Source organism: Zeugodacus cucurbitae, chromosome 2 (genome assembly GCF_028554725.1).
Source record: "Zeugodacus cucurbitae isolate PBARC_wt_2022May chromosome 2, idZeuCucr1.2, whole genome shotgun sequence".
In the NCBI taxonomy this organism is placed as follows: Eukaryota; Metazoa; Arthropoda; class Insecta; order Diptera; family Tephritidae; genus Zeugodacus; species Zeugodacus cucurbitae.
In genome coordinates, this window is record NC_071667.1 from 817,457 (window position 1) to 833,232 (window position 15,776).

The 15,776-nt window shown below is 35.6% G+C and overlaps 1 protein-coding gene across 1 annotated transcript; it reads right to left on the bottom strand.

Annotated features, from left to right (window-relative positions):
• Positions 1-13,873: 13,873 nt before the first annotated feature.
• Positions 13,874-14,967, bottom strand: LOC105208367 (uncharacterized). Its single transcript, XM_011178133.3, has 2 exons — positions 14,806-14,967; positions 13,874-14,697 (listed from the first exon to the last, which is right to left on the bottom strand). The coding sequence occupies exons 1-2, from the start codon at positions 14,866-14,868 to the stop codon at positions 14,029-14,031; spliced, it is 732 nt and encodes a 243-aa protein (XP_011176435.2). The 5' UTR covers positions 14,869-14,967; the 3' UTR covers positions 13,874-14,028.
• Positions 14,968-15,776: the final 809 nt, after the last annotated feature.

Genomic DNA, 15,776 nt, shown 5'->3' on the forward strand with positions numbered 1-15,776 from the left:
CGCAAAATTGTGCTGAATCAAAACAGGCCATAAATATAAACAACAATACAATTCTGTATATATAAGTTTTAAAAATATATATGTACATGCTTATGTCTGTATATTGTGTATCTGTAGGTGTCATAATAAAAAATATAAAAATCCCCACTCACTACACATAGTAGGTGCATACATGTTATACATATGTATGTGTGTACGTTTGTTAAAGAGTAAATTAACTGAAGACCAACGTTGTATTGATTGAGAAATGATATGATTAGCTAATTTATTAATTAAACATACATATGTACATCTTTTTTTATAGTAGAGGGAAGCATCGAAAGCCGGAGTGCGGAACTTTAATCCGCTAAACCTGTGTTGGGAGTACACAAGACTCTCCCATGGGACCACCGGATAAGGTATTACATCGTGGGAGTGACAAGAGATTTTAAGTCTCCTCAGTTCTGTCATGATTAAAGCTGCCGCTTTGCTAACAGCTTTCCATTTTTTGGAGGACTGACACGTGCAGTCAAATTTTCCACCGTTAAGCTACCACCTAAGGTTGTTTTCAACTTTTCCCGTATGTTTGAAAACCGTGGACAATGAAAAAATACGTGTTCTCAGTCTTCAACAGATTCTGCACATATTGGACAATATAGACTAACGTCAGGTAGCTTCTGAAGCACTCGTGACCACTTAATATTTGGGTCATGTGGAAATCCAGGTCCCCATGTTCCCTATGTGTCCACGAATGGATGTCCGTTATTAGTCTATGGGTCCACCGTCCTTTGGTTGACGTTTCCCAACGTTGCTGCCACTTTGTGATACTAATTTTTCTCTCTTCTAGCTTTTTAGTCTCAGAGCGCTGATAGTTTATAGAGTCGAGCTAATTCATCACCCTGGATGTCAATAGGCGGCATGCTGGCTAAAACTTCAGCAGCATCACTGGATATGGTTCGGAACAGTCGTCGACTGGAGCGGACGCAGCCTCTATTCGCCATCATTCTATATAGAGGGTTGTATATTTTATTTGCTTTGTTTGACGTGTGCGCCAGATGCCCCCTAAATTTAAGTCATCGTATGTTGACAACGTCCATTCTTCTACACATTAAAGCAGGACGAGAATGGGACTTGTAGAGTTTGGTGTTTGATCGTCGATATTGCACATTGTATTTGTTAGACTGATTATGTGTTGGATTTTTAGGGTGACATTGTTAATGGTATTAATGCTGCTTCCAATATAGTATATATGTAGACGAAATTATTTACACCTTCAAAGTCATGGCTGTCAACAACGGCGCCAAGTTGCGCCGATTCTTTGTTTCATGACAGGAGATATTTCGCCTTGCCCTCATTCACTACCAGACTCATACGCTTCGCATTATTATCCAGTCTGAAAAAGGCAGAACTAACGGCGCGGTTGTTGTGTCCAATGATATTGATATCATCGGCGTACGCCAGCAGCTGTACACTTCTATGGAAGATTGAACCTTGTCTCTTGTCTCCTTGTAGCTCCGCTGCTCGTAATATTTTTCTCCAGCAATATATTGAAGAAGTCACAAAATGATGTGAGAAACCATCTTTGAAACCTTCCCGATCCTGACGGAGCTTTTGGTATTGCGTAATGTCAATTTAAATAGCCGTAGTTTTGCGGGGATGCCAAATTCAGCCTCTAGCAAATACATATGCAGCTGGTGATTTGCTCCACTATTACTTTAGAGGGGAGTATTTTGTTATCTACAATATCTATCTAATTATCTATTTCTTCAGAAAACAAATAACATTCGATGATTCATTATGTTGCATATCTAGCGAGCCAACATCAACGGATTTTTGTTCATATACTATGTGCATACGTATGTACATTTTGCGTGAGTGTGCACTCGTTTATATGCATAGCTGTATATACATAGATAGAAATGCACGTGTCCACATTCATGCACACAAATACTTAACTTGAGTATGTGCGTGACATACAGGGTGAAGCAAAAATATTACACATACATACTTATGTATATACATATGCACTATGTACATACATAGATGCTTTGGGTGAGATTCTATTGCTCGTTTTCACTTTTTCAAATAAATATTTCCGTGGAGGAGCTAAATGATCTACGCGCCACCCTGTTTAAAACCACATTTTTGTGTGTGTGTTTGAGTGTTTACCTGCTTTTGCTTCGATGTTTTGTGTTTTTCACAACAGACGTTATGCCAGCCAAACAAAAGTTTCTTCACTCATGAGTCATGACGCACTCAATGAACCAAATCAAAGAGTTTGCTAGTCTGCTGTGCTACGTCTGCATATGTACATATGTGTACATACATACATTTACATATTTATATGAGGAAATGTATTTACATACATATGTATGTATGTGTGTACTGATCAACTAAAAGTTTTACGATCATGTAAGATTCTGGAATAATAGATAGTGAATATAAAAAATATCTGTCTAACCTGGAATTATAAATTGTAGATATACTTTTTTTGAGGTTTTTTGGTATCTGCATACTGATATATACAAATACTTATGTATTTATGGGTACACGATGCGTGCATATACTCATATTTATTTGTTTTTGGTGGTGGTTTGATGATGCGGTTTCTTCCGGTTCATTATATAAAACCTTGCAACCGAAATACTCGCAAACGTACAGAAAAACATACTTACGTACATATATACATACATATGTATGTATATTCATAAAATTCGTATCTTTTACTACGAAAGTATTTTTATCTTTAGTACTGATGTACACAAGTACATATGTATGTATGTATATTCCGTGACGTTTTTTCCATTCGAATAGTAAACGCGTTTGTAAGTGGTTGCGAATCCGTGAAGCTGAAAAACGCAGCATCTCGAATATGCTTGTGTACATTTTGAGCGCTTTGAATTTGCTTTTATAAAGTCTGAAATCCGGTTCTGCTACTTTGTTGGCTTTTGATACACATACATATACAGTCACAAAGGTAATAATACGTACCCCGTATGACTTTGTTGTGCCAAAAAATAACTTTATTTAAAAAAGTGAGTATACCAGAAGAATATATGTATAGGAATAGAAATCTTGATTCAGTTATATAAATATAAAATTAAATGCTTCAAATTAATTTAAAACGCAAAATGTCAAAATACGTACCCCTAACAGAAATGTAATTAAATTTAATCTATGAGCTAATATATTAAGTAGTAAGCCTAGGCCTGTACTACCGATATCAACCGATTGTTCATGAAATATACGAGCTTTTTGGTGTTTCACCCGTTATTTGGTTCCACTCCTTCTCCAAACCATCAATTAGTTCCTGTGTGTTTTTTATGTAACTGGAGCTGTTATTTATTATTCTCGAATTGAACTGTACCAAGTTATAACGTAACCACACTTTCAAAATATGGGTTGTGTGCTTTGGGTCATTAGCCTTTTGGAAATATCAGATACCACAAAGACCCAATTTACTTGCGAATTATTCCAAACTGCTTTGCAGAATGTCCAAATAAATACAGTGGAACTTCTCTAACTCGAATCCCATAATCCTCTCGAGTTAGAGAGACTTCGAGTTATAGAAATTTTCGATAAATCATCAATTTTTCAAAAAAGCTGTAAAATAAAGATTTATACCCAGTTTTATTTATTTACTTCGAATAAAGATTCATGTATTACGTTAAAACATGTATTCTGTAATTTTGTTTGTAGCAGTTTGCTATTGTTTGGCTCTTGACATCTGTATCCCAAGCCTTTGTTACATGATTTATGCAATCCCTAAGTGTAATATCATATTTTTTGTACTCCTCCATACGAAATAGAGCGATTCTTTTAAAATTCTGTCTCGATAGTAAAATTTTAAATTTTGTATTATACTCTTGTCGAAAAGTTCGATTTATGGAAGGAAATTTCTATGAAATTTAACTTCTATTGCTAATTCAAGGGTTCGAGTTATGGAGCACTTCAAATTAAGGGAGTTTGAGTTATGAACGGAAATGTGTGTGAAATTTGATTTCTAAACGCTATTGCCAATACAAAAGTTCGACATACTGTAGTGCGAAATTCGGTCGGTTTTTTTGTTAATTTCTCTTATAAATAGGGTATTTCTCGGTACAGGACTACGAAACCCGCTTTTTGTCATAACTTTTTCAAATTTTCCGGAATGCACATTAATATTGTGAAGACCAAGCACTGTTAATTTAGCCCGCTCAATAGTTTTAGCACGTGAATTCAAAAAATTCCACTATTTTCGTATCTATATTTTTTGTTATCGGTACTTTTTATTGTTAGTTTGAATATATGTATGTATGTATCATTACACTTTTAAATGTAAAGAAAACTTTGATCAGAAATGTATAGTTTTTCTAAAACACAATTTTTAGGTGGGGTACATACATATATATATTTTTGTAATATACATAAATATATTAGATACATTTAACCAAAAGCCTCTCCTAATCGAAAGAATGAATTTAAATGTTTCTGATAACTACACTATAGTATAAGACATACATATGTACATATTTAAAGGCTTACTTTTTAAATAGCATTGTCTTTTAACACTTAAACTGAAATTCGTATTTTGCATTCACCAATCAAGACTATATACATACATATGTATGAACATTTTTTGAAAACTCCAAATTCGTATACATATGTACATACATATAAATGTATATGTGGAAGGTCAGGCACTCATTCGAAAAACACGTAAGAAGGGCAAGGTTCGAGTCGCCGCGAACACTACACCTATGTATCCAGTGCCAATGAGAAGTTGTATCGAAACACTGATTGTAGGATAGGTGCGATAATTTGCATACTTTTTACTAAACGACGCATGCATTCGTATCTGTATACATACACATACATATGTACATATATGAGTGTTAAGACTAACTAAAACAATTAAGTCTTTCTCCTGAACAGCTTACCTTATGTGCTATATTGAGGGCCTGTTGTGAAAATGAGCTGAGTCGCTTGTCGATCTAACCTAATGAAATTGACTAGAAGGCTTACGATAAAATTAGGAAAATGAACCCTTAAATTTATGTGTGTTTCATTTGTCCAATTAGGCATACGTTTTTTGCACCATTTTGGGCCAATGGCATGGAACGCCTACGAGGTTTGGAGAGTGACGAGAGAGTAGAGTTGTAGAAACCCTACCTTTTTTTATCGCGAAATGTACTACAATTAAATGAGTTATTCATTAACAACTATGCAGAAAATTTAAAATAATAGCACATAAAGATCATCTACATATATATATATATATATATATATATGTACATGTATTTGTATATGCACATAGCTATAGTATAGTCAATAAACAAATACAATTTCGCTAGTTTGTGAAATCGTTGTTAATTTAGCCGTCTTTTGATTACTTGCGAAATAAACGCTGCTTATGCATCAGTTTCGTGCCAATTAATCAAAAGTTTCTACATGCACACATACATACATGTACATATAAACGTTGTGTTGTACGTTTGTTGCGAATGTGAATGTTGAAAGACCCAATCTAGCCCAGTTCGAAGTTTTCTCTATAATTATGGAAGGCGTACTGGCGATACCGGTTTGAGCACGCGCAATTCACGCATAAAGACTATTCACCTTTTTGGTTGTGTATACGAGTACAAACTACAACCACCGAAGCTATCCAACAAGTAAAACTTGCCGTGAAGCAAAATAAATCTAAAAGCACAAACCAAATCATAGCAATAACATTAACATCCACATACATACATACATACATATGTATTTATGTATATACTATACATACTCATACTACGCTACTATGATTTGATCAACCGTTTAAACATATCCATGAACTGAACTGGGGCATCTTCATCGTCATTTTTACTGGATAGCTGGACTAATAGCAACTCCCTGCTTTAAAAATATTTCTCAATCATAAGTTTTAGGTATTTCCCGCCGACCATATTCGTTATTTACTCCGACTGCGCTCCACTGTTATTTAGTGCTCAGCTTGTCGTGTGTATGTAAATATGAAATCCGTAAACGATAACAGCATCCCGCTTTTAACTGGTCGAAGACAAAACTTGTTCATGACAAATAATCGCAAGAAATAACTGGCCCACAGACAACTGTGTTGTATGCTCGTATTAATTATCGTTATTGAATTGATATATGAAAATCAGCTTGAAAGCACGCAAACAATTGGAACTTGTTTTTGCTGCAATAAAGATATACATATGTACATACATACATACATGTATGAAAATATAAAAATAATTCCTCTGCAGAGCAGCATCAAACTAATGAAGAAATGTACCATGAAGAAGAAATGTAAATGTTTAAATGAGTCCAAATAGACCAACTTCCAGTTGAGAAACTCAAAAGTTTAAATCCCAGCTTACTGCTTTAATTAGAGTCTATGCAAATGCACCGCAATATTTTATGAAGGCGATTTTTTACAATTTTTTTAGTAGAAACTGTTATTATCAATTTGTTTATTGTCATTTATGAACGCATTTATTTACGTTTACTTGCAACTACACTTGTATGTATGTATGTATGTGTGAGCTAAATATAAATACATACATACGTGATATACACATGAATTAATGAATGTGTTTTTCTTTTCGCTTATCAGCAGTTCTCAAAACAAAGGAAAAACGTCAATGCACACAAGTATTCATGTGACTACATAGTGTGTACATACTTATGTATTGTATATACCTAAAGACCCAATAAACATTTATGCTTGAGTTGAATTTGACTCTAATGAATTTGATTCTAAGGTATTAGATGGGTTTCAGATGTATATACATATATATGTATATCAAAAATACATATTTAAACAGTATTTTTTGAAACTTTTATATAAAAATTTTGTAAACTCAGCCGTGGTACTTCGTTAATTTTGTCGTCTCAAAACAAAATACTCATGCCGTGGACAGCATAACTCATTATTCGTTCATCTAAACTCGAAAAAGCAAAAACTTTTCATCTGAACATGGATAAATCTCCTTATTGGACGGCGCAAAAAATACTTAAATACTTTGAATTGTTGACAAACTTTGAACAGAAAACCTATTTGTGGGCCAAATTTTCGCCATATATTGGCTGTGTGCTAAATTTGAACAAAATGGCTTCATAACTTTTCGAGAAATCGTGTCCAAAATTTTAGTTTTAAGAAACTGACGTGGTCTGATGAGCGGAACTTATAACGGTTCTATTTCTTAGAAGTTTACTCGGATCGATTTTAAAGATAATACTTTAAACATTATGTACTATTTAACAAGACAAATTTTTGAAATTTTCAAATCCACCTAACCCCTTAATTTTTGAATTTGCCCTTTAAAGATAGGAAGTTATATAACAATGAGTTTTCCATTTATTTTATTATTGATAAAATTTAAGTTAATTTAGTATCATAAATTTGCTGAATTCTACCAGCCAAATTTTGGGGAAACATGGCGTATAATAATCAGTGCACAAAGCTGTGGAAATCCGACGAAAAAGGCGATTGCATTCCCTAGGAAAATAAACTATTAAATGGAGGTACATACATATGTATGGATGTATATAAAAGTATTTTATTATTGTATGTATATGTATGTATGTATGTGTGGACTTGTTTTTCAATAAACTCTTCATTCCTGATGTTATCATTTTGACTTATTGTTTACAATTGCGCAGTCGACTATGTATAGTGTTTGTGCATAATGTAGACCGATAAAGTTCAGTGGAAAATTGTGTGAAACTCTATAACTTGCACCAAATGCACTCAATAATCTGCATTCTGTAAGTCACAAAGAATCGCTTTCTGTGAAGTGGAAAGGAAACGATGTTTTTACTCTCCGTTAGTTAGAAATGGGTATACAGAGTTAATGTAAATTAGCATAGCCAATATAGGGGTTTCTCGACTTTAATCAGTCATCATTTTTGTGTATTTTTGTCTATTTGCCTTAAATCAGTTCCCGTTAGATTCGCAACTCTTAGCTTGAAATGAATGCAGCTTTTCTGTTGCAAAGCTTTTAATATACATACTACATATAGTGGGCGACTGGATATAATAAAAGTTGTAGGGAAAAAGTAATGATGGAGTTTTGTTTTTTTTTATTTTTGCCATTGTACCTAGTATACAATGATTAAATACTAACAACAATTCAATTCTAATAACTTAAAAATAATAATTAAAAGCTAAATGTTAGAAAAATTCATTTGCTGCTACAGTTGCCTTGCTAACTCTGAAGGCCTCTTACGTTTCAATCGGTTTTCTCGTTCAGAAGTACCGATGAGTCTGGATGCCTCTTAATTTACATGCTGTATAAGCCTCATTTCGAAATCAATCTCGCACCTTTTTTTCTTGACATGCTCTTTCCAGCGAATCTTTGCATCTAGGGTGATTCCTAGGTACTTAGCATTATTGTGATGTGGTATAGGAGTACCATTTATATAAATGGGATGGTATGATTGTTTTTTTAAAGTAAAGTCCACGTGCATTGATTTGGAATCGTTTAATTTAATGCGCCTCTTAGAAGCCCATTGTTGATTGATGATCACGAACTGATGTACTGGTATAAGGTGTTTTCGATCTATTATTGATTTGAGCCTCTTTATGAGAACGTTCTCGAAGACTTTCGATAGAGCTGGCAGCAGCGATATTGGCCTGTAAGATGTGACATCATGTAGTGGTTTACCCGGCTTAGGTATCATAATAACTTCTGATACTTTCCAAAGCGATGGAACGTATCTTAAGTATAATGCGCTGTTTACAATGTTTACAATTTTTTTTATACAATTCTTTGGGAGATTGCGTAATATCTCTCCGGTTACTAAATCCAACCCAGGAGCTTTTTTGAGCCTTGCGTTCCTGATAAGACTTTGAATTTCTTTACAATTAACTGGAGAAATGTTGACGAGTGGATTCAACCAACTATTTTCACAGTTTAGCTCATCTCCATCGTTAGGTATAAATGTGTTTCTCAAATGATTTGCAAATACTGCAGCTGCATTCAGTTTCGTTTAATTTTATTGGTGCGACATGTTTTATTTGTTTATTAATATTCCTTGCAGCTTTCCAGAGCGAATAATCGGTAGTTTTATCAACAGTGAGTTTATTCAGTATAGTCTTAAATTTATACCAATCAGTATGTTTATTAGATAAGGAACACGTGCCAGACGAAATTACTGGTTTTTCACATAAAGTTAGTAACACTGGTGAATGATCAGAGCTTAAATCTGAGCTATCTTCAATACGTAAATTGATTTTCGATACTTTATTGATGACAAAAAAGTGAAGTAGATCTGGTAATTTCCTACTATCTGCAGGCCAATAAGTGGGTCTCCCTGTCGCAATGACATTGCATCCAATAACTTGTATAGCTTTCAGTAGTTCTCGACCTTTGGTTGTAGTTAAATGTGATCCCCAATGAGTGTGTTTTGCATTGAAGTCACCAAAAATGATGTACCTTCGGTCATATTTTTTTAATAAACTCGTATAAGTATCAGTTTTGATATTATGCCTGGGCGGACTATATAAAGCAATTAAGTATAATGACTGACTGTGCATTTTTACTGAAATTGCTGTAGCTTGAATTTCTTCAGTCTTAATCTGGGCTTCTTCGAAATGTTTAATAATACTTTTGATTATGGTTGGAGTTTTGTTGTAATTACATTTTTATTAGTAAATATTTGAAAATATTTTCAGAAATCAAGGTTTTTATTTTTGTACTTGTTAGCAAATTCCCAGCGAATCTTTCGGTTCTTTTCACTGATAATGTGTTTTAATCGTGGAGATTTGCGCTGTAATCCTTTGTAATTTAAAGCCCTTCAGACTGTTCTAGAATAATATTTATTTGGATCACAGAGCTGATTCCGCGGCTAACTTAATGGCATGTATTTGTGGGTTTTTATCGATTTCTTTTAAAATAAAAGAGTTATCTCAGCAACTACGATTCTTCGCTCGACCAGTTCAAAGCTTGTTTTTAATACTTTTATTTTTTCTAAAGTTTTCAAATATGGTTTGAGCGGCTGATTTAGGTAAATTTGGCAGTTTCAATTGAAAATTCTTTTCGAGGGGCCACAAGTAACACCGTCGAGTTTTAAAATTTAGATCCTGCAAATCCTAGATACTTAAAAAAAGTTATAGATGTTTATTATGGGTCAACAAAATTCTAATTTTTAAGTTTTAGTGCCCTATATTGAAGAATTTTATATTAAAATGCTGGTCGTACGTACACTTTTGTCAATGGTCATTTCTAGTTTTTTGTGAATAATTTGTTATGTTTGTATTGGATTTTTTTTTTTACAATTTCCTAATAAAAATGAATTTAAAACAAAAAGGACATCAAACAGATGGGTAGTACGTAGACTTTTGTCGTCGCACTGTACAAACATGTATGTATATTGTAATATTTATATTTTATTCAATTCAGTAAAGAAAAATTTATACAGAACGGCTTAAAAAATTACATAAATTAACGAAGCTAAGCATACATACATAAGTACATATGTGCATACAGATATTAATACAAATTTATGTATGAATATATGTTTTTCTTTCTGTTGGACATTTACCGAACTGATAAGGTGCATGCATCAGCTTCTTTGCAGAATATGGTCGGAAGAAAGCATGCCTGACGATTGGAATCTCAGTGTGCTCTGCCCAATCCATAAAAAGGGAGATCCCACAATCTGCGCCAATTACCGTGGGATCAGCCTCCTAAATATCGCATACAAGGTTCTATCGACCGTACTGTGTGAAAGACTAAAGCCCACCGTCAACAAACTGATTGGACCTTATCAGTGTGGCTTTAGACCTGGAAAATCGACAACTGACCAGATATTCACCATGCGCCAAACTTTGGAGAAGACCCGTGAAAAGAGGATCGACACACACCACCTTTTTGTCGATTTTAAAGCTGCTTTCGACAGCACGAAAAGGAGCTGCCTTTACGCCGCGATGTCTGAATTTGGTATCCCTGCAAAACTAATACGGCTGTGTAAATTGACGCTGAGCAACACCAAAAGCTCCGTCATGATTGGGAAGGACCTCTCCGAGCCGTTCGATACCAAACGAGGTTTCAGACAAGGTGACTCACTATCGTGCGACTTCTTTAACCTGATGCTGGAAAAAATTATAAGAGCTGCAGAGCTAAACCGAGAAGGTACAATCTTCTACAAGAGTGTACAGCTCCTGGCGTACGCCGATGATATTGATATCATCGGAAGCAACAACCGCGCCGTTTGTTCTGCTTTTTCCCGCATGTCATCAAGCAAACAGTCGGCGCATTCGCGTCTTGGCTCCCACGTCACTGTTGACAGTCATAACTTCGAGGTCGTAGATAATTTCGTATACCTGGGAACCAGCATCAACAACACGAACAATGTCAGCCTCGAAATCCAGCGCAGAATAACTCTTGCCAACAGGTGCTACTTTGGACTGAGTAGGCAATTGAACAGTAAAGTCCTCTCTCGACGAACCAAAATCAAGCTCTACAAGTCGCTTATCATTCCCGTCCTGCTCTACGGTGCAGAAGCTTGGACGATGTCAACATCAGATGAGACGACACTAGCAGTTTTCGAGAGGAAAATTTTGCGCAAGATTTATGGTCCTCAGAACATTGGCAACGGCGAATACCGCAGACGATGGAACGATGAGCTGTACGAGTTATACGACGACATTGACATAGTTCAGCGAATAAAAAGACCGCGGCTACGCTGGCTAGGTCATGTTGTCCGAATGGACGAAAACACTCCAGCACTGAAAGTGTTCGATGCAGTACCCGCCGGAGGAAGCCGAGGAAGGGGAAGGCCTCCACTCCGTTGGAGGGACCAGGTGGAGAGCGACCTGGTTAAACTTGGGATCTCCAACTGGCGCCGAACTGCGAAGGAGAGAGAGAGGTGGCGCACTATCGTCGATTCGGCTATAACCGGCTAAACGGTTGCAACGCCAATCACATACATACATACATACTTATATATGTTTATATGTACATAACCAATCTCAGTATTATTTTATGAATAACAAGTTCTTCAGCATCTTCTGCATATGTTCAGCTCATAAGTATGAGCGCTTTTGGTGACCTTATTCTCTTGGATTGTTATTGCAGCAAGTTGATTGTTGATCTCGTTATTGTTATTCTCTTTGGTATAGTGGAGGATGGACAGTACTCCAAGTATATCCAGTGGCGAGTGACACCATTGCAAGGGACATTTAATCGCACGGCTGAATGAATGCAAAGCCACCTTGTTATACCAGTTATTTCTGTGGACTTCGAGTTTAACACAGGTACATATGTACCTAACTTGAACATTATACTTTGTTTCGCACCATCTTGTATGTACCATTTCGGTATTTCAGATTTCTCCTGTATGCCTTAAATTAGTACTATGTATGTACATATATGTTATCTTTCATACCACATGGACTACATGAACTACAAAAGAAGTAAAGTGTATTTAGGTTTATTATTTCGGAGTCTGACAGATGGTTTAGCTATCTGATTTCCACCGAGCCAGACCACTTAACGATTTATTTAATCGAATGCAGACACATACATAGTGTGTATATTCATGGATATGAGTGTACATATTTATAAATTGCGATTGTTCTTCTAAATTGCATGGCAATAAACAATGTATACATTTTGGCTACATGCTAAAGGCTAAAGGCTAAAGACAAAAGAAGTGTAAAATGTTGACGAAATGGTTGACTGCAGTTCTTAACGCTCTCAACCAAAGCTAAGTTTCATACGAACTTTACAATTGGGATGATATTAAGCCGAACTCAATCCAATGAAAATAAAGGTCGGAAACAGTCGCTGGTTACACGAAAAATACGTTACAAAACGGGCATTATACCTACATAGTACGTGTGTACCATGTACCACGGAAATATGTGAACGTAAACACCCTTAATAAAGTGGATAGAAACAAATTCGATAAAAGGGAGGATCATATAACGAACGAGAGCAAATATTTATGTACATATATAGGCATTTATGTACGTGTTTAAAAGCGTACACTCATATGCACGTTGGTTAAAAAATAATGAAGACCAACAATAAAGAGGATCATTGGAAACCATTGCGGCAGATGTTTCTGCTGAAGGTGAGCATAGTAGCACTTCAAGGTAGTATATAGACAAATGAAATTATGTATCTAATACATAAATATATAAGAATATATGTACATATGTACTAACTATAGGACCTGTGTGATAAGAACATTTAATGCTGATAATTAAAAAAATAAATGCAGTTAAAAAGAGTATGTATGGGAAAGATGCTAAATAATTATTGATGTGAAAAAGAGCGGTTGGCAGTAATCTTTCAAAAAATATAGAAGAGGTAAGTACTATGATCATTGATTAATGTGCCGTGATTCATGGCCCATCAAATGCCGTATTAGTTCTAAAAAGCTCGGAGGGGTTTACAAACCAAAAAACATGTTATCTGCATATTTTTAAATAATTCTATACACCCACTCAAGGTAGGGGGCGATTTTTCCATACAATTCTCCTGCAAACTGCGGCTTCTCGCTAGCACATTTGTCATACATACATACATAATATTGAAATAGGCACTCATTTATGTGCATTCACTAACCCACACAGTGCACTTAAATACATCACACCGACATGCCAAAGAATTCCAGAGCACTAGCAATACATTGCTAGTCTTTTGTGGGTCGAAGTGAAATGGAATTGCTTGGTGCGGTAAGTTTTGGGAGCTGAGTAAAAATGTAAAGAGACTATATATATGTATGCAACTATGTATTTGTTACGTTTCTATTCACTGCACCTCGCTTGAAGACAGTGTGGGGGGGTTGGCGGCGTGCATAAAAAAATATAATTTTATCTGGAAGACAACCTATGCATATGCATGTATATAGAAATGCTAACGTATATATGTATGTACATATGTAAAAAAACATGTTTACCAATTTGCTCGTAATTTTATTTAACCAGTTATACATACATATGCACATATGTATATGTATTATAACTTGCATACGGATTTGATGAATTGCAATTGATAAAACAAATGTAATGTATGTACATAACTTGTATTCAAGTGGGAATCGGCCTGCTTAAACAGCCACTTCGACCAATTTCGTTTTGACATAGCGTTGCCAAGCCTCTTCTGCGGCAGTCATCTGTTCTTCTACCTCCGCCTGTAGGCTCGCAATTTGATATTTGTCCAGAGCTAGCTTCATCACCATACCATCCAGTGTGCGTTCAGAGCCATCTGCGTCGGTAGGCGGCTCCTTTAACTTTTCCGCCAACTTGATGAACTTTTGCAAATGAGCAAACTTGTTGGGCGAGATGGTTTGGTTCGAATCGGTCGTCGCAGCCGCTGATGCATCTAAAATATTTAGGTAACGTGTAATTATCTTCACCTTAGAAGATACAAAATCACTTCGTCCAACCACTGGTGATATTTCACGATTGAGTTCGGTTAATGCCTTCACGATTTGCTTTAGCTTTGTATCGGCTGCATCGGTGAGATTTTGTTCTTGAATCCAAAAGTCAGACATCGATCTCAGTGGACCAACGGTGGTGGTGACTAGTGCCGATTTATCGGGTCGTGCAGTTAGTTCTTCATCAATCGGCTCTTCTGAATTGAGATTATTTTTAACGATGACGTGATGGTTTTGAAAAATCAATGTTTTGTTTATAACATCTTCAGTTTCGTTGGAATCGCCGGACTTCACATGAAAATCCAGAGCGAATCGGAAGAGTACGTTCGCATTCGCGAGCTAGTTGTGGACATTTAAATTCGGTAAACATCATTACACTATATTAGAATGCACATGTACATATACGTATGAACATAGATATGTGTATACATATGTATTGTTACATACCTTTGCATCTCTAGTGATTACAGCGATAACCGCCACCAACAGCAACTGTATCCGTGGCTGCATTCCGAACTTGTACTGAAATGATTCGAATACAAACTACTAGACACCCTTCAAATCAATTTCTGAGACCCAGTGGCCGCGGTTACTTTCGTCAGCAAATAAGTACGTCGTAGCAGGCGTGTTATCGCTCCTTCAGTACTCACAATTATTGAAAGGTTAAACTGAGTTCAATCAAGATTGCGAAAGACTCAACATATACGCAGATACATATTCATATATACATAAATAGTATATGAATATATGTATATACATATACATATGATAGAAATAGCTTCTGATTGGGATGTTGACATGTACGTATGTACATAGAGTATGAAAATATTAAGTAAAAGTACAATGCAAATAATACATCTGTTTCGAAGGAAGATAATCGGCTGCTTAGCAGGGTTTATGGTTCCTACCAATTGCCAAGTAGTTTCTTACTAATCGACTGTAGATTATTTTATGCTTAATGTAAAAACAGCACATTTACATATTTATGTACATATGCAAATACAGCGGGTTGTGCTTTCGAAGAACCTTAAAATGTTGTATTAACATGATGTGTACCTGTGCAGTCCATATGTACATATATATCTCAAAGAGCGCCCGACTGCAATTTGAGCAGCTTGCAGTATACTGTAAATACCCCCCTTTAGCGTTAAACAACCCCTCCCCACCACAATGTCATTGGTTAGTCAACTGTCTGGTCATTGCACTGTTGCCGCAACAACAACGGACAAAGGGTCTTGCATATGTATGTATGACCACGGCTATGAATGCAGTAATAAGTGTATACTGGGTAGGGGAAGAGAGTAGTTGGTTGATTTTCATATTTTATAGCAAATTTTGTTTTGGAAATAGAAAACTACGAATTATCAAAATTTCCACTTATCAAGCGTAAAAATAAAACCGATTCCCCATTTTTTTAA

Excerpts from the sequence above, each read along its gene's own strand:
- LOC105208367 (XM_011178133.3), bottom strand. The coding sequence starts at position 14,868 with ATGCAGCCACGGATACAGTTGCTGTTGGTGGCGGTTATCGCTGTAATC. Across the intron at positions 14,698-14,805 it reads TAATCACTAGAGATGCAAAG|CTCGCGAATGCGAACGTACT; the intron begins GTATGTAACAAT and ends GTCCACAACTAG.